Here is a 24,589-nt window from a genome sequence, read left to right as displayed (position 1 = left end):
TCAAGCATCTGAGACTGAGGTATAGGATTACCCATCTGAGCACAAAAGTCATCGATCGGTGAGGCTGGGTTGCTGAGAGTTCATAGAATGTGAATAAGCAACTGGGAAGATTGTTGGTAACAGCAACCAGAAGGACACAGCATAGAGGTGCCTGGGTCGCTCAGTAAGTCAGGCATCTGCCTTCAGTTCAGGCCATGATCTCCAGACCCTGGGATTGACCCTCATTTCATTCAGCGGGGGGTGGGGGGAGGTATCCCTGCTCAGCAAGGAGCTTCTCCCTCTTCCTCTGCTCCTCGCCCCTTCTTGTGTTCTCTCTCTCTCTCTCAAATAAATAAAATCTTAAAAAAAAAAAAAAAAAGGATACAGCATAAACCTTGAAGGAGGTATTTCATGAATGTGAAGGCGAAAGAGTTATAGTCTGGAACTGCAGTGGGCAACTGGGAAAATGCTGAGAGCTCACCTGGCTTTGAAGATCACAGGAAGTTGGAAGTAAATGGCCTCCATTTGAGACAGGACCAAGACGGAAGTGGCGGAGTGCTCAGGGGGCAGCCAGGTCTCTGTTAGGAGAGATGTTGAGAAAGCACCCTGGGATATATACTTGAAGGACAACAAATGTCTGTCCGCAGTGGAACACAGTAGAGGGGAAGGCAACAATGGAGGGTAAGGTGGTGGGCTTTGCAGGGACAGGGAGCACAGAGGGAAGTCAGAATTAGAGTGACAAAGAGGGTCAAATTTGCAGTGTTTGATAAAGAAGTTCTCCAGGTTCTCAAAATCAGGTTTAAGACCTTTCTGTGCCAACATAGAGGCAGTGATAGTTCAAATCCTTATAATTTTTTTTTGCAAATCTGCATAATTTTTTATAATCCATTTTATGTCCATTTTTATAATCTGTTAAAATAATCTCAGCAATAAAGTAATTTCCTTCAGAAGAGCGAGTGTGGCTTGGTAAAACCAAATCAGGGGAGATGTGACTGCTGCTCAAGCAAAAAGGAGAGATCTAAATATGCCCAGGTCGGGATGGGAGAAAATGACTGACTGGGGTTTCAGCTCCACGGAGCTCAGCCCTAGGTCGGGGCACTGGGCTAGCTGCTGAGGCCACAGACAGGAATTTATCATCTGGCTACACTGAGCCTACTACAAGCAAGAATTTTGCATTCTTCATCTTTGCTTCCCAAGACCTCACACATAGTTGACACTTAATAAAAGTTTTGATTTTTTTAACTTTATCACTATAAAAGTAATATATTAAAAAATAATATATTTTGTGAAACATTTGTGAAGTATGGAAAAACCACAAAAAAAGAACCTAAACCAGAAGTTATCCATAATCCCCCAACCAAACATACCTCTGTTAATATCTTGAAATATTTCCTTCTAGTTGTTTTTTCATGTTTTAAACATAGCTTATTCATGCGTACATTCATTATTTAGTTAATATTATTATGTGCTGTTTATTTAATGCTTGCATTATATCACAAGTATTTTATGTGATTAAAAATAATTCTTAGGAGCACATGGGTGACTCAGTTGGGAGAGCATGTGAGTCTTGATTTTGGGGTCATGAGTTCAAGCCCATATTGGGTATAGACGTTACTTAAAAAAATAAAACTTTAATAAAAATTCTTAGGGCATCCCGGTGGCTCAGCGGTTTAGCGCCACCTTCAGCCCAGGGCCTGATCCTGGAGACCTGGGATGGAGTCCCACATCAGGCTCCCTGCATGGAGCCTGCTTCTCCCTCTGCCTGTGTCTCTGCCTCTCTCGGCTCTGTCTGTCTTTCATTAATAAATAAATAAAGTCTTTAAAAAAAATAAAAACAGTATCTAAGAATTTATTTTATTTTATTTTTTTATTTACTAATTCATGAGAGGCACAGAGAGAGAGAGGCAGAGACACAGACAGAAGGAGAAGCAGCCTCCATGCAGGGAGCCCGACGCCAGACTCGATCCGGGACTCTAGGATTACATCCTGGGCCGAAGGCAGACACTAAACTGCTGAGCCACCCAGGGATTCCCAGATACTGTTTTTAAAGGCTGAATAATATTCTTTCAGAAGAGCACACCATTATTTATTTAACTATTTCCACACAGCTTTTTTTTATTGTGGTAAAAAAAAAACCCACATAACATTAAATTTTGCCATCTTAACCATTTGAAAGTGTACAGTTTAGTAGTATTATGTAAGTTTACATGGTTACGCACAGATCTCTAGAACTTCTTCTTGTCAAACTGAAACCCACTAACCATACTGATTTTAAATACCCCATGTGAATGGAATCATACAGTATTTGTCCTTTTGTGATCGGATTATTTCACTTAGCATAATATCCTTGAGGTTCATCCATGTTATAGCATGCAACAAGATTTCCTTTTCTTTTTAAGGCTATGGAAGGTTGCATTGTATATGTACACCACATTTTCTTTATCCATTCGTCTATTGAAGAACATTTGAGTTGCTTCCAGCTCTTAGCTATTGTGAATAATGCTGTGATGAACATGAGTGTGCAAATAGCTCTTTGAGATTCTACTTTGAACTATTTTGTATATATACTCAGCTGTGGAACTGCTGAATCATATTGTAATCCTATTTTTAATTTTTCGAGAAACCTCATATTGTTTTCCATAGTGACTGCACCATTTCACATACCTACCTACAGTATGTAAGTATTCCAATTTCTCCATATCCATGTCAACACTTGTTTTCTGCTCTTTTTATAGTTAGCCATCCTAATGGGTGTGAGGTGGTGTCTCGTGGTTTTGGTTTGTGGTTCTCAAATGATTAGTGATGTTGAGCATCATTTCTTATGCTTGCTGGCCATTTGTATATCTCCTTTGGAGAGCTATCTATTGAGATCTTTTGCCTAATTTTAAATTAGACTATTTGTGGAGGGCCTGGATAGCTCAGTTGGTCATGTCTCTGACTCTTGATTTCAGCTCAGGTCATGTTCTCAGGGTTGCAAGACTGAGCCCTTCTTTGAACTCTGTAGGGCATGGAGCTTGCTTAAGAATTTCTCTCTCTCTCTCCTTCTCCCCCTCCTCCTTACTCCACCCCCACTCCCACTCCCACTCCCATGTGCACGTTGTCTCTCCCTTTAAAAAAAAAAAATTCTAAGCATTTTAAGGCTCTGGAAACATTTTGCCAATTGCCAATTTCTTTTCCAGAAAAAATAATCCAGTTTACACTCCCACCAGAAGAATGTGAAAGTGTATCTCATCATACTCTCATTATTGTTAAATATCATCATTTTTAAATCTTTGCTAATGTGTTAAATGGAAAATGGCATCACATTGTCACTTCAATTATTATTCTTTCAGTTGCTTGTAAGCAGAACCTTTTTTTTTTTTTTAAAGTATGCTCCAACTCAGGGCTTGAATTTATAACCCTAAGATTGCCGAGACCTGACCTGAGATCAAGAGTCGAATGTTTAGGGCAGCTGGGTGGCTCAGTCAGTTAAGCTTTCGACACCTGCTTTCAGCTCAGGTCATGATCTCATGGGTCATGAGATTGAGCCCCATGTCAGGCTCCCTGCTCAGGGGGAGTCTGTTTGAAGATTCTCTCCCTCTGTCCTTCCCCCCACTTGTGCACATGCTCTCTCTCTAAGATAAATAAATTTAAAAAACAAAAAAAAGAAAGACTTGGACACTTAACCAATTGAGCCACCCTATTTGCCAATGCTTTCTTGTTTGAAAACTAATAATTACTTTTGCCAATATAATAATGATTTTAATGTACTTATTCATTTTTAAACAAATATTTATTAAATATTGACTATGTGCCAAGCACTGTTCTAACCTCTGGGGATACAGAAGTGCTCCTCATGGAAATTCCATGAGAAAGCAGGACATTAAAAAAAAAATGAAGAGGTAAATTAGTTAGGATATTAGAGGGTAATAAGAACTATGGAGAAAAATGAACCAGAGACAGGTGAGTTTAGGACAGAGAGAACAAGATATGATTTAAAGCTGGGTGGTCAGGTAAGTGTTTATTAAGCAAAGACATAGGGTGGTCAGGTAAGTGTTTACTGGGCAAAGACATAGAGTGGGGACACATGGGTAATACCCTATAATTGATGAGCCTATATAACTCGTTATCCAAACTGGGACATTTTTAGAGTGAAAGATTGTGGGGGAGGGGCGATTCATTATCGCCCTTGGCTTATAGACAGAAACTGTGACTATCCTAGGAAAACTGGGACATGTGATCATCCTATGTATAGACTCTTGTAAAGACTTTGACTTTTTTAAAAACCTGACTGAAGTGGGATGTAACTCATATAAATAAAAGTATGTGCTGTGAGACCGTAAAGGGGGGGAAAAAGCACACCTGAGATGGGATGCCATTGGAAGGTTTTGAGTGGAAAAGTGACATGATCTCATTTAGATAATTCAGGCTGCTGTGCTACAGATAGACTCAAGGCAGAGAAGGAGCAGAACCAAGGAGGAGAGATTGGTTCAGAAGCTAACAGAATCCAGGTAGACACTAGATTCTGAAATATGCAATGTCAGATTGGCTGCCAGTCTGAAATTGCTGCTCACAAGCGAGTGCAGGATGTTGCCTTGTAGACCTAACTTTAAATGTAGTTTTTAAAAATCAGGAATGAAGGGGGGGTGGGCAGGGGGTGGGGGTGACTGGGTGACGGGCACTGAGGTGGGCACTTGACGGGATGAGCACTGGGTGTTATTCCATATGTTGGCAAATCGAACACCAATAAAAAATAAATATATATAAAAAATTAAAATAAAAAAATAAAAATAAAAATCAGGAATGTAGGAACACCTGGGTTGAGCATCTGCCTTTGGCTCAGGGCTTGAGCCTGGAGTTCCAGGATCCACATCAGGGGCTCCCTGCAGGGAGCCTGCTTCTCCCTCTGCCTGTCTCTGCCCCTCCCTCAGTGTCTCTCATGAATAAATAAATAAAATCATTTAAAAAAATCAAGAATGAATCTTGAATTTAACCAAATACTATTTTGGCATGTGTTGATCTACTTGGTCTTTGAACTACTAAAGAGATGATCATCTGTGTACTTGTTGCCTTTACAGAAACAGATTTTAAAAAGTTGTCTCTTACTATTTTAAAATATAAAGCACCTGTACAAACAGCAATAAAAGGTAATCATCACATCCTTACTTTTTCTATTTAGAGAAAGCTTTGAGGGCATTGTGTATATAGGTATTTAAAAACTTTAATGTCTCTGTATCAAACAAACATTTCCAGCAAACTAAAGTTATAAAGTTTCTTAACTAAAAGAAAAATTTATCGATGCTTCTTAAATGCAAGAAAACACTATGATAAACAGTTCTATAGAGGATAAAAAGAGAAATAAGGTAAGTCCCTAGCCTCCCAGAGGCTGGGGGGTAGGGCAACCAGACAAGAGTCCCCAACTCAACGAAGGTAACAGAGCACAGAGGAGGAAACAGCCATTGCTGGTGGGAAGGAAGTTAAGAAGAGCTTCTTGGGAGGCGGCGTGACCTGCTCTCTGTGGGACAGGCTACTTAGTGCTCAGCAAAGCAGGTTGAAAGGTGATGCAGACTGGCTGCATCCACGGGGGAGGTAAAAGCACTGGGTGGATGAAGCTATGCACCTGTGTCTCTGGTGACAAAACATAAACTATTCTAGGATATTCTAGTGGATTTTAAAGTAATGCTCAAAAGGTAGGCTCAGTATGTCAGTAGGATATAAAATCTGTGTTAGAAATAGGGCAACAGAGGAAAAAATTGGGGGTTAATCAGAATAGTTCAAGATAAAGAACTTGAAAAATTAAGGACTATTTGTCAAAAAATGTTACATCCAAGTTTCCTCTAAGAGATAGTGAACATTTACATTTGGGCATAATTATTTTTAGGATTTTTATTTTTGGGTATGTTAAAGGGTCAGGAGCTTACCACTGAGTTGCTGTCAGAGAAGCCACTTTCAACAAGAGCATGCTGTCCCAGTCTCTGAGAGTAACCTCTTGCTCTGCTGTCATCTCAGCATGCCTGCAACGTGCTGAGACTGAGACCTGACATTTATCTCCTGTGCTTGGGAGAATACATTTCCCCAGTAGTGGCATTTATTACCTACCACCCCCCCGCCCCCACTCATTTGTGGAACTGCCACCAGATGCACTCCTGGATGGAGAGGCTAGCAGCTGCATACTCTGCTTAGGAAGGAATCTATTAATGGAAAGAACTGTTTTAAGATTGTTAGCTTGGATGGCCTTCTTCCTGGGGGCTGAGAGCTCTTAGTGCCGGGCACACAGACCATTTTACCCATCTAACTGGTTTGTGGCTTTCCTGATTGTCTGTTTACCAGCAAAATACCTCTTCAGTCACTCTAAAGAAACAAAGTTTAAACACGTGCTCAAAAAACTCACAACTAATGTGGACCATTAAAAAGGCCATGAGTTTATAGCCACTGAAATTGTAGTAGGGAGCTGTCTTGGTTCCCTTCTCAGAGGCCAACAGGTCATATGAGCCAGGCTACTTGATCACTTGCTGCATTTCACTTGTAAAACACTATTAATATCTGCCATCGGGGTACCTGGGTGGCTCAGTGGTTGCTGCATCTGCCTTTGGCTCAGGGTGTGATCCCAGGGTCCTGGGATTGAGTCCCACATCAGGCTCCCCAGAGGGAGCCTGCTTCTCCCTCTGCCTATGTCCCTGCCTCTCTCTGTGTGTCTCTCATGAATAAATAAATAAAATCTTTTTAAAAAATCTGCCATCAATTCCCTTCAAAAGTTTGTATAAAATTTTGTGGATAGAAATACTGCCTATAATCATCATTTAGTTATGGCAGCATATAAGTTCACTTCAAAAACTACTATAATTTTGAATGTGCAGTTTCCCTTACACACACACACACACACACACATACTGTTGTCACCTGACAGTTGTGTTAATGCAATGACATTCTTTTTATTTGAATAGTATTTGTATGTTTGGTAATGAGATACAAATTTATCTTTGTATGGATTTACCAGTCTTTGCCCAACACGTTTTCAAAAAATCTTCTGAACCCATGTCATCAAATTCATTAGGAAGGTGGACTCTCTAGAAATGATGTGGTTTTTAAAATAAGAAGATTATTGGAAGAGTGGCCCAGAGTGTGCTCTATGACAGGCATTTCTCAATAGCAAAGCTATCTTAGTGTTAATCATTAGCATTGGTCCAATTCCTCAGGAAAGGCTTTGGTTTCTTCATAGAGTCTTATACATGTGGTTTTCAGGTCACCAAGTGAGGTGGAAACTTTATCAGAATGAAGTTATCAGAACTTTGGGATTTTCTTCTTTCTCCACTGAATCTCTTGTCCTTTTCCTAAATCTGAACCTGAAAATAAAATAAGTGCTGAAGAAAATTAAATATTCAAGACTCTCCTCCCCAAAATGCCAGACTGACATTGAAAAACATTTATCCAGTCAATGAATATAATTCTAATAATAGCTTAGGAGTCTAGAGTTTTGTACTCTATAATTTTATAGTTTCTCTGAGAAAAGGATAGAGTGGTAAATATGAAGTTCTCAGCAAGCTAAAGTTGGTATTGAAATAGTCATATCATTGGAAGAAAACGACTTTTGGGGCATATTTTGCTGTATATGTTCTGTCAGGGATCAGAATCCACTCATATAAAGATTTATGTTCTTCATGGCCACACACTAAAGACACATTATCTTACATAACCTCACAATAGCCATATGAGCTATTCCCATATAATAAATGTGAATCCTGAGGTTTACTGAAAATTAAGCCATTTCCCCAAATTTATGCAATAGATTTGGGTTTTGAAGCCAGGCAGTTCAACTCTAGAATCTAAACCTCTACAAATCCACTCGACTTTAATTGTTTGCCAATCTGTGATATCATAGAAAGATATTTGATTTTTGTCACTCGTCTTTTGTTCTAATGAGACAACTACTCTTGGGGAGGGCCTCTTGATAGCTTCAGGATGGAAGCTGGTCACCAGAAAGACCAGACCTTGATTAGAAGCCTGGAACTTTTCAGCCACACCTCCCAACATCCAAGGAGGGGCAAGGGGCTAAAGGTTGAATTAGTTATTGATCATACCTATGTGATAAAAACCTCCATAAAACTCCATGAACAGGGGTACCTGGGTAACTCAGTGGTTGAGCGTCTGCTTTTGGCTCAGGTTGGTCGTGATCCCAAGATCTTGAGATCGAGTCCTGCATTGGGCCCCCCCATGGGGAGCCTGCTTCTCCCTCTGCCTAGTCTCTGCCTTTCTCTCCGTGTCTCTCATGAATAAATAAATAAAATCTTAAAAAACAAAAACAAAACAAAACAAAACAAAAAAAAACCCTGAACACTGAAGGTTACTGAGGTTCAGAGAACTTCTGAATTGGTGAACACATCCATGTGCCAGGATAGTGGTGCTCCCCAACTGTATAAGGACAGAAGCTCCTGTACTCTGGACCTTTCTGGACCTTACCCTTTGTACCTCTTCATCTGGCTGTTCATATATATCCTTTATAATAAATCTGAAACGGTAAGGAAAGACTATATGAGTTCTGTGAGTCATTCTGATAAATTACTGAACTTGAGTTGGGGGGCAGGGGTTGTGGAAACACCAGACTTTGAAACCAAGTTGGAGAGAAGTGTGCATAACTGAGGACCTGATATTTACCACTGGCATCTGAATGCCAGTCTTGTGGGACTCTCTTAAACCTGTGGATTCTGATGCAAACTCTGGTGGTTAGCATTTGAATTGAATGAAATTATAGGACACCTAGTTAGTGTCAGAAGTGGCTGGTATCAGGAAGAAAAAAATCACATAATCTCATAGGTAAACACACACTCGTACAAACAAAAAAAGATATCGAATCGTTTTATTTCATATTTCTGTATAAATGTGTATATACCTGCCACTGAAATTTCCTTTCCTGTCACTGCTTGTTGATGACCTTTGCCAGTTTTCCTGCTGAGCGAGCTGTCTTTTTCCCACTGACTGCTGAGAGTCCTGTACATGAGCTGTATAAGCCCCATGTGTATATTGTGTGTTATAAATATTTTTCCCCTGGCTTTCTGACCTTTGTTTTTATTTATGGTTTCTTTTCTTGCTGTGCCAACAATTTCTAAAGTTTCATAATCAGACATAGTAATCTTATCCTTTATGTCTCTTTGCTTTTCATATCATGCTCAGAAAGGCCTTTTCTGATGTTACAAAAATATATATGTTTTCTTCTGGTACATTTATGATTTTACAGTTTTAGGCCTCAATTTTTAATCACTTTGCAATTTATCTTGATGTATTTATTCTGAAGTAGGATTCAAGTTTTTTATTTATCCAATGTGGCTGGCTGAATTCTCTAACACCTTTTACTGAATAGTTTAATTTTCCTTACTGATTTTGAATTGCTACTTTTTGGCATAGACTGAGTTTCATATTTTCTTGGATTTAATTTTGAACTCTATTCTGCACCATTCTATTCCTACACCATTTCTATTTCTGTTCCTACATCATTATCATTAGTATTTAATTACCTTTAATTACTTTTGCTTAGTAATATACTTTATTATCTGATAGAACTGCTTTCTACTGACCACCACTCTGCTTGTTCAGAAATTTCCTGGCTATTCTTGGCATATTTCTTCCTTCTGAGGAATTTTGGTATCAGTTTTTTTTTTTAATTTTTTATTTATTTATGATAGTCACACACAGAGAGAGAGAGAGACTGGCAGAGACATAGGCAGAGGGAGAAGCAGGCTCCATGCACCGGGAGCCCGACGTGGGATTCGATCCCGGGTCTCCAGGATCACGCCCTGGGCCAAAGGCAGGCGCTAAACCGCTGCACCACCCAGGGATCCCTTGGTATCAATTTTTAAAGTTCCACTTACCCTTTGACTTTCTGCATCTGCTCTAAGGTCTCTGGTAGAGTCATTCCAAAACTTTCAGGGAAAAAAAGGGTGATGATTCCAATGAAGACAGTCAGGCTGCCCATGACAATGTAGGGCAGAACTCTATTGTAAGCACCTGTAAGGCACAGGAACATCAAAATTAGATACAGGGATTCTCCAGATGCTCCTGGGAAGGAGCATTTTGTAATGATGGCAAACAGTATTTGAGAGCAGTTTTAAACCTGACCATTATCAGAAGGAAAAAGGTATGCAAAATATCACAGTTTCCTTTTTGATAGAAGCCATTGCCTTTGTGATTTCCATAATCATTTTCCTACATGATTTTGCATTATCAAAAGGTCTTTCATGCCAGTTGGCATTCTCTAAACCACTATTTAACCATGTGTGACAGATGTTCCTTTGATGGAAGTCTTTGCCTACCAAGTTTTCCCTCTCAAGGTGGAAGTAATTGGAGATGAGAGATGAGAGGATATAAGGAGAAAAAGGATATCATAGGGACAGGTCTGGCCATGATGACTGGTGTGACCTTTGCTTTTGCCTGAACCAGTAAGTAGGCCGCAATGGATAGCTGGTCCAAAGAGCCAGGAGACTTAAAAAAAAAAAACTAAGTAATATGTTCAGTCTAATTTCAATCACTAAATGTCAGGCACAGTGAGGGCCCTATACCTGGCTTTGGTTTCTTTTTGCACATTTGTGTATCTTGGTTTTGTAACGTAATTGTAAGAACCATTCCACCTCTTCCTTATCTGGCATTACTTGCACAGGAGAATAATAGATCCTCATCTTGCTTCCTTTCTGCAAACAGAGATTACAGAGGAACAACATACCCAAGAATTTTATTTGAGAGAAAATGTTAATCTTGAAGTTTCTCTGAAGCATCTCTGTCACTAACAGGAGTAGCTACTGTGGAATAGAAAAGCTCTGTGTCAGACTCCTCCATTTCTTATGTACCAATGGTCTGCCCTTAGACCAAGTGAGCATAGTTTGAAAGTATAGGAAGATACAAAGGGTAAATGACATCATTCATAATAATAATGTGCTTTCCTAGGGGTTGTTCAGGGTAAACGTATGCAGTATGTTTAAGATAAGAAAATGTTTCACTTTCTCTGCAAATATGAGGGTGTACCTTTCCTAAGGATTCGTATATAGTATTTGTGTGCATGTTTGAACCAGTAACCAATAGACAAATAGGAAGAATAAGGAGGTGTATTAACATCTCTCACTGTCAGAGTACTTATGGAGTTTAGGCTTGGAGTGCCAGATCCTACATCCATTGAGCAACCCACTGAAGGCCCTATGTGGTGTTATTCCAGATTGAGAAATGTAACTATATAAAAACTAAAATTTCCTAAAATATCATAAAGTCAAAAATAAATGATGAACTAGGAAAAATATTTACATATTTATATATGCAGAGAACTAGTTTCTTTTAATCAGAAAGAGCTCTCACAAATCAGGGTCACCTGGGTGGCTCAGTTGGTTAAGGGTCTGACTCTTGACTTCTGCTCAGGTCATGATCTCAGGGTCCTGACATGGAGCCCTGAGTCTGACTCAGCACTCAGCAGGACTTCTGCCTGAAGATTCTCTCCCTCTGCCCTTCCCCTGAACTCACATGAGCACTTGCTTATGCAGTTTCAATCTCTCTCTCAAATAAATAATCTTTTAAAAAAGATCGACCTTATATATAATTAAAGAATTAGAGATGAAAGCAACTATAATATCTATTTTTCAGATAACAGATTACCAATGATTAAAAAATTGGATAATTCCCATTGCTAGTGAGGATATGGAGAAACAGGCACTCTCATATATTGATAGTCAGATTGTAAATTAGTACAATATTTAGAGGCCAGTTTGGCAATATCTATGAAAATATTAAATTGCTCCAAGGATCCATGCATCCAAGTGTACATAATTAAATGAACAAAGCGTCTTAGGAGTATAGAGGAATGTTCATGGTAGTGTTATTTGTAATAACAAAAACCTGGAAATGGCCTAAATGTCCATCCACTGAACCTAGTTAAACAAATTATGTATATACATGCATTGGAAGAACATATACTAACTAAAAAGAAGATAAAAGCTCTATATACTAATATGGAAAGATATTCTGAAACAATGCTAAGTTAAAAAAGTTGTGAAACAATATATATAATTTTGTTTATGTTTTTAATTTTATTGTGTGTGTGTATATATATATATATTTTTTTTTTTTTTTCAAAACAAAATGTCTGAAGGGCTACTCACCAAAGTGTTAATATTAGCTACTTCTAGGGCTGCAATCTGGGGAGCCGAGAGAGAAGAGGTGAACTTGTACTTTTTCCAGTACTTTCTGTGCTGTTTGCATTTTTCACAATGAAAAATCTATTCCTTTATATTTGAAAAAAAAGAACAAATTGACAAGATGCATCTCACCGAGGTAAACAAAGTAGGGAGCAATGATGCTGCCCACTCTGGAGGCCATGGATGTGACCCCCACAGCCATGTTCCTGACCAGGGTGGGGTAAAGCTCTGCAGTGAACACATACAGCATGGAGAAAGCGGAGGTGATCCCAAACTTTCCTAACATCACCAGACCAATGGACAAGAAGTTGTAATCTGGAAGAGAGACCCAGGGTAAATAGAGGTGCTTTTGGAAGTAAGACTTTGTTAACAGCTGCTTTTGTTGTCCTTTTGCTTGTATAGCAATGTTTCTAGAATATAAAGATATTCCCGGGGTACCTGGATGACTTAGTCACTTAAGCTTCTGACTCATGATTTCAGCTCAGGTCATGATCTCAGGATCTTGAGATCAAGCCCTGAGCTGGGCTCTGCCTGCTTAAGATTCTCTCTCTCTCTCTCTCTCTCTCTCTGGGATGCCTGGTAGCTCCATGGTTGAGCATCTGCCTTGGGCTAGGTTGTGATCCCGGAGTCTTGGGATCGAGTCCTGTATCAGGCTCCCTGCAGAGAGCCTGCTTCTCCCTCTGCCTGTGTCTTTGTCTTTCTCTCTGTTTCTCGTGAATAAATGAATAAAATCTTAAAAAAAAAAAACAAAAACCTTCTCTCTCTCCCTTCCCCTCTACCCCTTCCCTCCCCGCTGCTCTAAAAAAATAAGTTCCCCAAGTAACACTTTCTCCTCAAATATCTTAATAACTGGACATGAGCAAAGATGGAGAGTGACACATTGCTTTCTGTTTTGTTCTACTGTTATTCAAGATCATTTATGCATTCAGGGACCTTTGTCCACTTCTATTTGTTACAACAGTTTCATGGAAGTTGTTAGCATGTTAATATAGTTAAACTTAACCTTCAACGAGAAGGAGCAATCCTTTCTATCCTGTTTATTATTATTAAAAAATATATATTTCTATGTATAATACTATGTTATCAATGATCTACTGACAATATTAATAAAATGAGAAAGTTAGAAATGAGGAGAAAGAAGAAGCAAGCATCTTCTTGTGCCCTAACTACTTAAGGATTACAGACCCTAAAAATCACGGACTTAATACTGGAACCGGCAGGTACTACACACTGCAACACTGTAATATGCTCCTTAGAGAAGAGGTTTGAAAGTACCAAGGCGATGATTCACGTCCTTAGTCTTCCTGGCAGGCAGTGATTTCTGATCCTCTAAAGCTGACTCCCATTTCAGGGGAGTTATGACCACAGAAGATTATGTAGTTAGCTATCACTTGTCTGGTGGACCTATGAAGAGCTTATAATGTAAAGGTGACACAAACAGGGTACAGTGACTAAAAATTAGTCTAGTTAAGGTTTGGATCTTTCTTGGTAAGCTGTTAATATTGGTTGTTAACTTTTACCTGCAGGTACCATCTGAATTAAGAGAAGCACACCTCCTCCCAAGAACAGTACTCCAGCTATGATATAACGCCTAGGCAGAGTTCGCAGTAGCAGCCAGGCTGTAATGTAAGCTGGAACTTCAATCAGGGCAGAAAGGAAACAGTTCAGGTAGGCATCTCCATGTAAATTTGGAGCATTGAGAGACAGAGCAAAGTAACCCACTGAGGTTAGCATCCTGAAAGACAAAAGAAAAAAGGAGAGCCTGAACCATTCAATAATCCCATGACAGTCAAGAAATTGTTTAGATCTTTCTGTCCTGCAAGTAGCCACTAGCCACATATGGCTGCTTAAAGGTCAATACGTTAAAATTAAATTAAATTAACAATTAAATTAAATTAAAAATTCAGTTTTTTAGGCACACTAGCCACACTTCACCAGCTTAATAACCATATGTGACCAGTGGCTACTATAATGGACAACTCAAACATAATATATTTCATTGTTGTGGAAAGTTCTATTGGAAAGCACTAGTTTAGATATACCAACATTCAATAACACCTACCCTGATCTAATTAATTTCAATATTTCCTGAACAGTTTGTACATCCTCATGCCCTTATAATTATTATTTGAAGAAAGATCATCAGTCACGTCAGTGAATACAAAATCCAGATTTTATTCCTATACAAAAGAAAAATGAAGACACATAGGTAAATACTGTGGGATTCACTTTCAGTGAATTCTAGTCAGTTTATTAAAAGTCACTTGAGGGAAAAGAATGAAAGTCCCACAATGGTTCAATGTTTCCCAGAGTACACACTGCATGTCCTATCATTACAATCAACTTCCACAGAACTGCAAAGCTCTTCTGGGCAAAAATAACTGCACTTTGCAGACTCCTCTGTGGAGACATTTGCTAATTATGAACATGACTGAAAAGCAGAGCATGTCTCAAAAATGTTTTCAGGAACATTGTTGGATCTTTTTATACATACTCTACCAGGTTGGGTAGTACAGGGCTAACCCAAAACAAAAGAAAAAATTAAACTTGATTGCTCTAAGGATCTTAGCGTTTCACATTTGATAATAAGTGCACTGTAGGCAAAACTAGTGACTAGTTTATTACTGGCTCAGTGATGCGCAAGATACATTTGTACCAATGACAGATGCTGACCTAGAAGAAGTAAGGAGGTCTAGAGTGAGGAAAGCCCTGCTTAGGACACATTTGCTAAATCCAGAGCCATAACTCTGTCATTGATTTTTTTCTAACTGCAAAACAGGATGGCCCTAAAAATAGACTCACTACAGTCTCTGAACCTTTGATTTTTTTGTGTTGCTGTTGGCGGGTAGGGATGTTCTTTTCTTCTTCCTCGTTTCTTGGAAGATACATTATTAAATCTAGACAAAGTCCATTCATTACCTCTATGCCTGAAAATCACTTGGTAGTTTGCTATTGGCAAGTGTGAAAAGCTCATCAAAGCTCCCACACCGGGGATCCCTGGGTGGCGCAGCCTTTGGCCCAGCGTGTGATCCTGGAGACCCGGGATCGAATCCCACGTCGGGCTCCTGGTGCATGGAGCCTGCTTCTCCCTCTGCCTATGTCTCTGTCTCTCTCTCTCTGTGTGACTATCATAAATAAATAAAAATTAAAAAAAAAAAAAAGCTCCCACACCGGCAGTGGGGATTCAGGTTGTTCTAATGTCACTGTTATGTTGACACTACAGCTTCAGGAAGCGGAAGCTGAATTAGCCTCTCAGTTTCAGCAATTTTATTAGTATTAATCCCAATTGCTTTCGGAGGGGAGGGACACTTTCCCTGTGGGCCATAGTACTGCAGACATAAATATTGTTCCCTGTGACTTTTTTTAGTATCCAGTTCCATGAATTGAATGGAGGCATTTCCAAATTACTTAGAAGTCTATAATTTTTATTTTGTTTTAGGAAGAGTCAGTCCTTGCCCTGACGTTGCTATGAATTAGAGAAAATCAGTTGTATACTTGTGTGCTGCATAGCACATTTCTAGATCACTTATTACTTACCACAGCAGCAAAGACATAATGGTTATTGTGGCAATATTCCGAGTCCTGAACAGGTCCAGAATGAAAACTTTCTGCTGACTTTGGAGTTTTAGTTCCTGAAGCTAAAATAATGCAAATAACCATGAGATTAAGAGGTAATGAGGAGGTATCTTCAACTACAGCAAGGTGGGAAAGACTTATGCATATGACTCTACTTCGCCTTGAATATGCTCAGAAGTCTGGAATTTGAGGGGAATCAGCGCATCTACTTATATGATGCTAATTCTAACACTTGAAAATACTTGTGGCCCATTTTAGATGCAAACTTTAAAATATATAACATTGGCTTCACTGTCTTTTTATATAAAGCCTGACTGCTAATAGCCTTTTCTTGACTCATGGTCACCACCCTGGTGATTTTAATCACACAGAGGATGCTATGATCCTCTGGACCTATTTAGTGGGTAATGCCAAACAGCCCCAACCTGCCTCGAGGTCCATGTCTGCTTTTTGGACTTTTCTTGTTGTTGTCTCAGTGTCAGAACAGATTTGGGTAAACTGAGGGACTTTGGGCAAGTGATTATGTACTCCTTCTGAGCATCAGTTTACTTCTCTGTTAAAAAGGTATAGTAATTGGGAGTTGAAAAAATTAAATGAGATCTCACATATATAAAGCTTAGTATAGTACTTGAACCATGGTTAATGCCCAATATGTTTTAACTGTAATTATTACTATTACTATTACTGCAACACTGAGAAAAAGATTCTAGCCAGTTGGCTAGTTGCAGTTTCTTACTGCTATCAATGGGCTTTCTTCCTTTACTCTTAATCTTAATTTACTAAAGGCAACTTCCCATGTGTTAGGAATCTAGATAACCAAACTTATTGAAACTTGTAAAGGCTCTGAGGTAGAGGATCTTTTTGGGATATGGTGTGTGTGTGATAAAGAGGCTTGAGAAGGAGTGTTTATTGTGAGGGAGTGAGACTGCCAGACTGCCTTTAGAGCAGATGCTCCCCAGATGTAAGCATCCTTCTCTCTAAGAATAACCAGATACTCCCTCCTGCTGCTCGCAGACATATTATCTTTCTTTTTCTACACTATTTGGAATGCACAGCTTTAGAGCATACCCCTGGCCATATATCACTATTATCACAACCCAAATAAAGCTCCTGCATAAACTAGTGGGAACTTAAAGTCTTCACGGAGGGTTCTGGAAGTGGTGTCATGCACGTATAGGATCTGTGCATCAGGCATAAGCTAACACTTGGTGTTTCCACAGGGCCCTTATGAAAATGCAGATTGCCAGGTCCCCACCTTGCCTGCTGAATCTGAACCTTTCCTGGGACCCTGAAGCCTAGGACTCTGTATTTTTAAAGCTCCTTGGGTGATTTTTCCCCCCTTTTGGGTGATTGTGATAACAGCCAGTTTTACAAACCTCAGGACAAGAATATTCTTGTGTCCAGTCCTAGTCTCTGTATGGAGTCCCAAAATACCTTTGGACCAGACACCCTGAGCAGGTTGAAAGTGCTTCAGAAGGAAAGCCAGAAAATCCCAAGATAGCTTTCCAAGGTGATACTACTCTATATTTATTTTTCTGTCCACTGCCTCTAACACAAGGTAAGAAAGCATATGCTCTTAAGCACATACTTGAACCATGGTTAATATGTACTTTGGCAACAGAGAGGCCTAGTGAGACTTCTAGCTGTGTGGTTCTGGGCAAATTACTTAACTTCTCTGTACCTCAGTTTCCTCTCCTGAAAACAAGGACTTAGGGACGCCTGGGTGGCTCAGTGTTTGAGTGTCTGCCTTTGGCTCAGATCATGATTTCAGGGCCCTGGGATGGAGCCCCTCATGGAGCCCCACATGGAAACCCATATCAGGCCCCCTGCTTAGCTGGGAGTCTGCTTCTCCCTCTGCCTGCCACCTCCCACCCCGCTCCTGCTCTCTTTCTCTCCCTCAAATAAATAAATAAAAATCTTTAAAAATTTATATTTTATAGGGGCACCTGGGTGGTGCAGTGGCTGAGCATCTGCCTTTGGCTCAGGTTGTGATCCTGGGGTCTTGGGATCAAGTCTTGCATCATACTCCCTGCTGGGAGCCTGCTTCTCCCTCTGCCTATGTCTCTGCCTCTCTCTGTGTGTCTTTCATAAATAAATAAATAAAATCTTAAAAAAAAAAAAGAAAAGAAGAGCCTAGAGTGGTGCCTACTAGCTATGGCTTTACATGAACATCAAATAAGGTGAACACTGTGCCTGACACCTGGTAGACTCTCCATTGTCATTCTGGGCAGACCATGTTTGCTGGCACAGAGTTCTGTGGATCCTCCTAAAGAGGACCCTCGCCCCCCCTCCCAACCTCCTTTGCCAGGAGGGGAGCAGTAGAGGTGAGTACAGGCTCCCCTTCCCTCAACGGGCATGTCCAGTCAAGGCTCCACGTGTCTAACAACAGGAGCGCCAACAACAAGGCGCTGTCAGACACATGTGTTTTGACACTGGACTTTATTCTTATTTGCCCATAATTATCTCCTCTATGTTTTTTGACTGCTTTCAACCATGTATGTTTGATCTCCACTACTAAATTGTAAGTTCCTCAAAGACAGGAATCAGATCACATAGCCAAGAAATATCATCCAACAACCAGTACCACCCTGAGATGTAGAAGAGTCCACTGGATGCTCCTTAAATAAATTATTTAAGGCTGGGAATGAAATTTTTGATCAGAAGGGCAAAGGATTAAGAAATATTTGCACTGGCAGCCCTCTGAGAGCTTGGGCTCAGGGCCCTTAAATGAATCCTTCAGCTATTGCCAGGATATCTGTTTCTGTCAGAGATCCCAAAGGCCAGGGATGGAGGAAGCCCTCATGGTGGAACCGTGGTATGCCCACCACCCTCCACAGAGCCCTGCTTTCTAGGGTAGCCAGACTTGAGTCTATGCAGACTTAAATGTGGGGCAGGCATACTGTTGTTGCAGCTGCCCTAGTCTTTTTTTTTTTTTTAAGATTTTATTTATTTATTCATGAGAGACACACAGAGAGAGGCAGAGACACAGGCAGAGGGAGAAGCAGGCTCCATGTAGGGAGCCCAATGTGGGACTCCATCCCGGGACTCCAGGATCGAGCCCTGGGCCAAAGGCAGGTGTTAAACTGCTGAGCCACCCAGGTGTCCCTGCCCTAGTCTTCTTAAGGTATCCTGAGCAATCCCCTACCCTTCTCCTAGCGAGGAATGCCCTGCCCCATCTTCTCCATTCATCTAAGTCCCCCAACCCCTGGGTTGGACCTGCCTCTTCAGCCCTGAGTCAATCTATTTGCGCTCTCTGCAGGTACACAGCATCCACTCCTTGGATACTTAGCACTCCCTCCCTCCTGGCATCATTCATGTTACATCTAATCCTCTTGACACTCTTAGCTACATGTTATGCTCCTTAAGCATAGGAACTGTATCTAATTTTTCTTATTTTCTTTAGGATCTGGCACAGGCCATGGACGGAGAGTCCTCAATGACTGTCAGGAAGTGCAGCTGCTACCATAATATATTATCTTTTCCTCGTGGCCTCCTGCCTTCAGGGGTGAACCCTCAAGCCTACACTTTCACGCCTTTAGGTTGTTAGACACGACATACCAAGACTAGAGGCATACCCAGCTTCCTCGGCAGCTTTGGCACAATTCAGAGTATGGTGGGGAAATCCATGGATGGAATACCCTCAACCACATTTTCCTCACTTAATCTGGACATTCAAAAATCACCAGTATGTAAGTGCACCAGTGGTACAGAGCAATACCAGTAAAAAGTTGGATATAAACTTGCTGAAGGAAAGGAGGAACTCATATTTAATCAACACTTGCTATATACTAAGCAGTTTACATATATGATTGCACCTAGTTTCTACACAGCACTCTGAGGTGGGTTTCAGCTCAGTATTTAATCATCACAGTGTCTCTAAGGACTCACAAAGAGCCTGGATCGTAGTGGGCACACAGTGGATTAAGTTAAATAAAAAATGCATAGCTGATTTTAGGAGGACACATCTGCAAATGCTTACCTCCATAGGATCAAAAATCACCACTGGGGCAGCTATGTTGTTCATTTTTGCAGCTTTTTGGATGATATTTTCAGCCTCTCTAAATCTTCTCTGGGATATCAACCACCGGGGAGATTCGGGAATAAACCTGGAATACATTTTTAATGGTTTATAATTTTTCACAATCACAAGGTTTGATACTATTCACCATAAATTGCCCCCCCCAAATTTTTATTTTGTAAGATTTTAGTCTGTTTAAAGAAAATCAGGAAGGAGGCCTCGTAAGATTTCCGTTGATAACAGGAATAATAAAGCACCTCCAAATTTCAAAGTTCTGATCAAATAACAAGGCTGATCATCAGTTGTGCTTGAAGCCAGGACCAAACCATGGGTGGGTTTAACTGTGGGTGCCATAAGCCAGGGCACTGGGGGACAGTCATTTCAAACTGAATAGCCAGTGAAGCTCTTAAAGAAACACAATCTAGTGTCTTTTTAGTGTGTCCATCCCTTGGAGAATTCCTGGTGCCCCAGCTGATGATGGTCAGAAGTTTATCAGGTAAAGGATGCCCTTTACCATGGAGCCATTTGTGGTTTTGGGTTTTTCCTGGAGTCAGAGGAGAAAGTGTATATATGGACATCCTCCTATGAGCTGCTATCCCTGTGGCTCTCAACAGACTCCCAGGTCAGTGAGTAACCAAATCAGTTTTTAGGAGACATTGTTGTCTTTTTTTTTTTTTTTCTAATGTCTAGAAACTTAAAATTTTTTTTATTGCACACAGTTCACTTCTTTCCTAATTTTTTTCTTTTTTTTTTTTTTTTTAAGATTTTATTTATTTATTAGAGACACAGAAAGAGAGAGAGAGAGACAGAGAGACAGGCAGAGGAAGAAGCAGGCTCCATGCAGGAAGCCCAAAGTGGGACTCGATCCTGGGTCTCCAGGATCAGGCCCTGGGCTGAAGGCGGCGCTAAATCACTAAGCTACGGAGGCTGCCCTATTCTTTCCTAATTTTTCTATTTTTTTCTATTTCTATCTATTTTTATCATACTTACATTTATTTATATTTTCCTACTTTTTATTTCTCAGCATTTCTTAGCCATTCTCCTTCCAGCTCTCGTTTTTCTTACCTGTCAGTACTCAATCATCCTAGAAAATAAATTACATGTAGCAGATACAGAAGCCTCCTATAAGTAAATGGGCCCCTCTGGAGCCTCAACAGGAATTAATCCCAGCGCACAACACAGCTTATCAAATGGCCAAGCCTCAGCTTCCTTCCCCAGATTCCTAGCACATGGGTTGAAAAATGAACCCAGTTTATGCCTTTTTTAAAATTAATTAATTAATTAATTAATTTTTTAAGATTTTATTTATTTATTCATGAAAGACACACAGAGAGAGAGGCAGAGACACAGGCAAAGGGAGAAGCAGGCTCCATGCAGGGAGCCTGATGTAGGAGTCAATCCCAGGACTCCAAGATCACACTCTGGGTCGAAGGCAGGTGCTAAACCACTGAGTCACCCAGGGATCCCCTATTTAGGCCATTTTGGAATATGCCTTTAGTTGGTCCCTGTAGGAACTCTGATGTTAGGTTATTGACCTTCAGTGAACAGGGCTGTGCTGTCTGAGAAAGCTTTCTGCAGTGTTCTGTAGCTGTGTTGTCTAATAAAGTAGCCAATAAATTGCATGTGGCTATTGAGCTGGTGTAAATAATGTAAATGAGCAAATGAAATTTTTATAGTATTCACTTTAAATTAATTTGAATTTCAATAGCAGCATGTGGCTAGTGGCTACTGTGTTAGTGCAGAATTAGAGCTCTTAACTTGTCAGCCATTGTATATTTCATGTGTATATACAGGCACACTTCACTTCTAATTCTGAGCAATGTCGGGACGCCTGGGTGGCTCAGTGGTTGAGCATCTGCCTTTGGTTCAGGGCGTGATCCCATGGTCCCCGGATCGAGTCCCACATCGGGCTCCCTGCATGGAGCCTGCTTCTCCCTCTGCCTATGTCTCTGCCTGCCTCTCTCTCTGTCTCTTATGAATAAATAAATAAATAAATAAATAAATAAATAAATAAATAAATCTTAAAAAAAAAAAATCTGAGCAATGTCTTTCCCCCACCAGGTTGTTCTTAGAAATACCCTGCCTTTCTTTCCATAGGCTCATCATGAACCTCAAGTTCTTAATGTTTGGTCAGCTAGATATTGCAAAGCTTCCCCCATGTTGCATCTACGGGCTCCTTCCCCACCCCGTACACACATACTCCATTCATACTTGTGGTCCATTCTTGCCAAACCTTTTAAAGGGAACTTGAGATATGAAAAATCCCCAAACCACCCTCAGGGCCCTGCATAGTAGGTCTACTCTCATTTCCAGCCCACCATACTTAGGGCTGCTGCCATCTTTACTTTTGCCATGGCTTTTTGCTGCATGGAGAATCAAGTCTAGCTGATGGTTTCAAAAGTTAGTGGAGCGCTATACACTCTAGCCTCTCTGCAGACTGAATTCAAATAGAACAGGGGAAAGGCATTGCTGGGAAGTCTCTATCACACACTAAGCAGGCAGCAGGGAGCATAGCAGCCCGAAGCCAGCTCCCCCATGACCCCAGCCCACCTAGACTGAAGAGCATGGCTTCCAGAAGCCCCACCCTCCAGAACCAGGTGTTCCTAAGAAAGCTGTTTTGTTTTTATAGGAAAATGATTAGACTGGTGTTAAACTTTCAGGACAAGCACACAGCCTTGTAGCACTGGCCCTGGGGCTGCCCTCTGGGGGTGGGGGGCAGTCCTGTCCCTGGGACAGTGTGCCAACAGCTGGCAGTGCTCATGAGCCAACCAGGTGACAACAAAAGGAAGAACTCTCCTTAGGGCAAGAGTAAGGCAGCTCCTCATGGAATGGACCATCTTTACTGGAAACTGAAGGGGCTGACCTATCAGACTTGTTCCTTGATGAAATATTTGGACCTAAAACAGAGGTCTAAGCTGCTGAAATTGAAATCCCTACTAATCTTTTATGGTCCATCAGGGGCCTTTTCTCTCTCTCTCTCTCTCTCTCTCTCTCTGATAGAGGCACACAGTAATAAAGGTTGGTTATAACCTATTTTAGAAATACTGGTCTCTTATACCAAAATGACAATAGGAGCCAGGGATCATAGATTACTAACATCATTTGCCTGAGGAGGCAGAGAATAACTTTGGACTTGTCTTGTCATATGTTCTGAGAGAACCTCTGGTCACCAACATCTTTTACAGTAAATTCAGTTAGCAAGGAAATTGTGGAAAGAAGATGTGATGAAGAAGATGTTGATGATTATGATTATGATATTGATGGCTCTCATTCCAGAAAATTGCCCTGCTCTTGTAAATCTGGGGTGCTTCCTTGGAGACAGAGCTGTGTAGTGAATGGCCTGTCCTTACTTACCATAAGTTTTTCTGACCTTCAGGGTGAGTTCCAGAGAAAAACCTCCAAATCAGAAGAGTATCTAACCTTTAACACACTGTCTCTCAAATTCCAGGGAACGGAGGAAAAAAGTGCTTTCTCCTCCCAGGCACAATCCATGCCAAGAATTTACTTTGAAAAATGATAGCAGTCTTAGAAGTGATAATAAGACAGCAACTGGGAGTGGTCCCACCTGTGCTAACTGATCCAACGAGGCCAAAATATACTACCTGTCAGCCTCTATGGTTGCCTAACAGTAGCAGCAAGATAAAGGACCTTCTGGCAACTTCCTAGGCTATGTACAAAGAACAGGGAACCATGAGGGCTAGTCTAAACCATGAGATTGAAAAATGGTCAAAGAAACGTTTCATTGTGTATAAGCAGGTAGAGATCAAGCAGCTCAGTGAAACCTGTCACTGCTGGGAGATTTTATATCATGAAACCAAACCAAAAAGAATTAGAGAGAGATACCCACCCAAAAAAGCAATTCCCTTTCTTCTTGCTTAAATATGTAAATAAACCTCTCCCAAAACAAAACAAAGAAATGGGGGGTTTCCCAAAAGAAAGTATGGCTGGGACTTTATTCCATTATTCTGTCTTCTCTCACCTGAAATTTCCTACATCATCATATTGGGTGAAACTGGGGCCTGTATCTCCAAACGTGTTTTGTTTTTTTTTTTTTTTGTTTTTTTTTTAATTTTTATTTATTTATGATAGTCAGAGAGAGAGAGAGAGAGAGGCAGAGACACAGGCAGAGGGAGAAGCAGGCTCCATGCACCGGGAGCCCGACGTGGGATTTGATCCCGGGTCTCCAGGATCGCGCCCTGGGCCAAAGGCAGGCGCCAAACCGCTGCGCCACCCAGGGATCCCCCAAACGTGTTTAATCCTGCATGAATGTGTCAAAACTGGGTGGCAGGATTGAGGAAGGAGAGAAGATTTCTCTAAAACTCATTAAATGAAAGTAATCCTCTCATCTTCAAGACAAAGCAGAATAAACAGGCACACCTAGATGTTAATCACCCTGTGATAGGGAAACTTGAGGAAATTGTATTAAATTTGTATTAAATTGAGAGCACCAGGGTGGCTCAGTCAGTTAAGTGTCTGCTTCAGTTCAGGTCATGGTCCCCAAATCCTGGGATCCAGTTCCCTTGTCTGGCTTCCTGCTCAGCGGGGAGTCTGCTTCTCCTTCTCCCTCTGCCCTGCTCCCCGCTCATGCTTGCTCTATCTCTCAAATAAATAAAATCTTAAAAAAAAAAGAAAGAAAGAAAGACACTACACTAGTTGAATCCATAAGGGGAAAGATTTCCTGAGAGAAAAGTTGTCGAAAGAGCCAGGAGAGGGAGAGCTTTCTAGCTCTGCCCAACAGTACCACCTCCGCAAACATCACCAACCAACAGCCGAGAGTGGAGGGAGCCTCAGTGGGGACGCGTTTCCCGAGAACGGTGCTCTGTGGGAGCGCAGTGTGGAGCAACAGACCCCAGCAACAGGCCCACCCACA

At 40.8% G+C, this 24,589-nt stretch overlaps 1 protein-coding gene across 4 annotated transcripts in view; it reads right to left on the bottom strand.

Annotated features, from left to right (window-relative positions):
• Nucleotides 1-6,865: 6,865 nt before the first annotated feature.
• LOC140641312 (solute carrier family 22 member 4) overlaps nt 6,866-24,589 on the bottom strand; it is a 44,784-nt gene continuing 27,060 nt past the window's right edge. For 3 of the 4 annotated variants that reach the window (XM_072840948.1, XM_072840950.1, XM_072840951.1), the window contains 6 exons: nt 19,681-19,807; nt 15,663-15,763; nt 13,646-13,860; nt 12,258-12,440; nt 9,822-9,957; nt 6,866-7,301 (listed from right to left, as the gene is read on the bottom strand). In XM_072840948.1, coding sequence (XP_072697049.1) covers nt 7,226-7,301; nt 9,822-9,957; nt 12,258-12,440; nt 13,646-13,860; nt 15,663-15,763; nt 19,681-19,807 — 838 coding nt within the window. In that variant the 3' untranslated portion in view covers nt 6,866-7,225. The remainder of the gene's footprint in view (nt 7,302-9,821; nt 9,958-12,257; nt 12,441-13,645; nt 13,861-15,662; nt 15,764-19,680; nt 19,808-24,589) is intronic. The other variant, XM_072840949.1, reaches the window with a different exon arrangement.

This window comes from Canis lupus, chromosome 10, assembly GCF_048164855.1.
Source record: "Canis lupus baileyi chromosome 10, mCanLup2.hap1, whole genome shotgun sequence".
Classification (NCBI taxonomy): Eukaryota; Metazoa; Chordata; class Mammalia; order Carnivora; family Canidae; genus Canis; species Canis lupus.
This window is presented reverse-complemented; position numbering and strand designations above follow the sequence as displayed.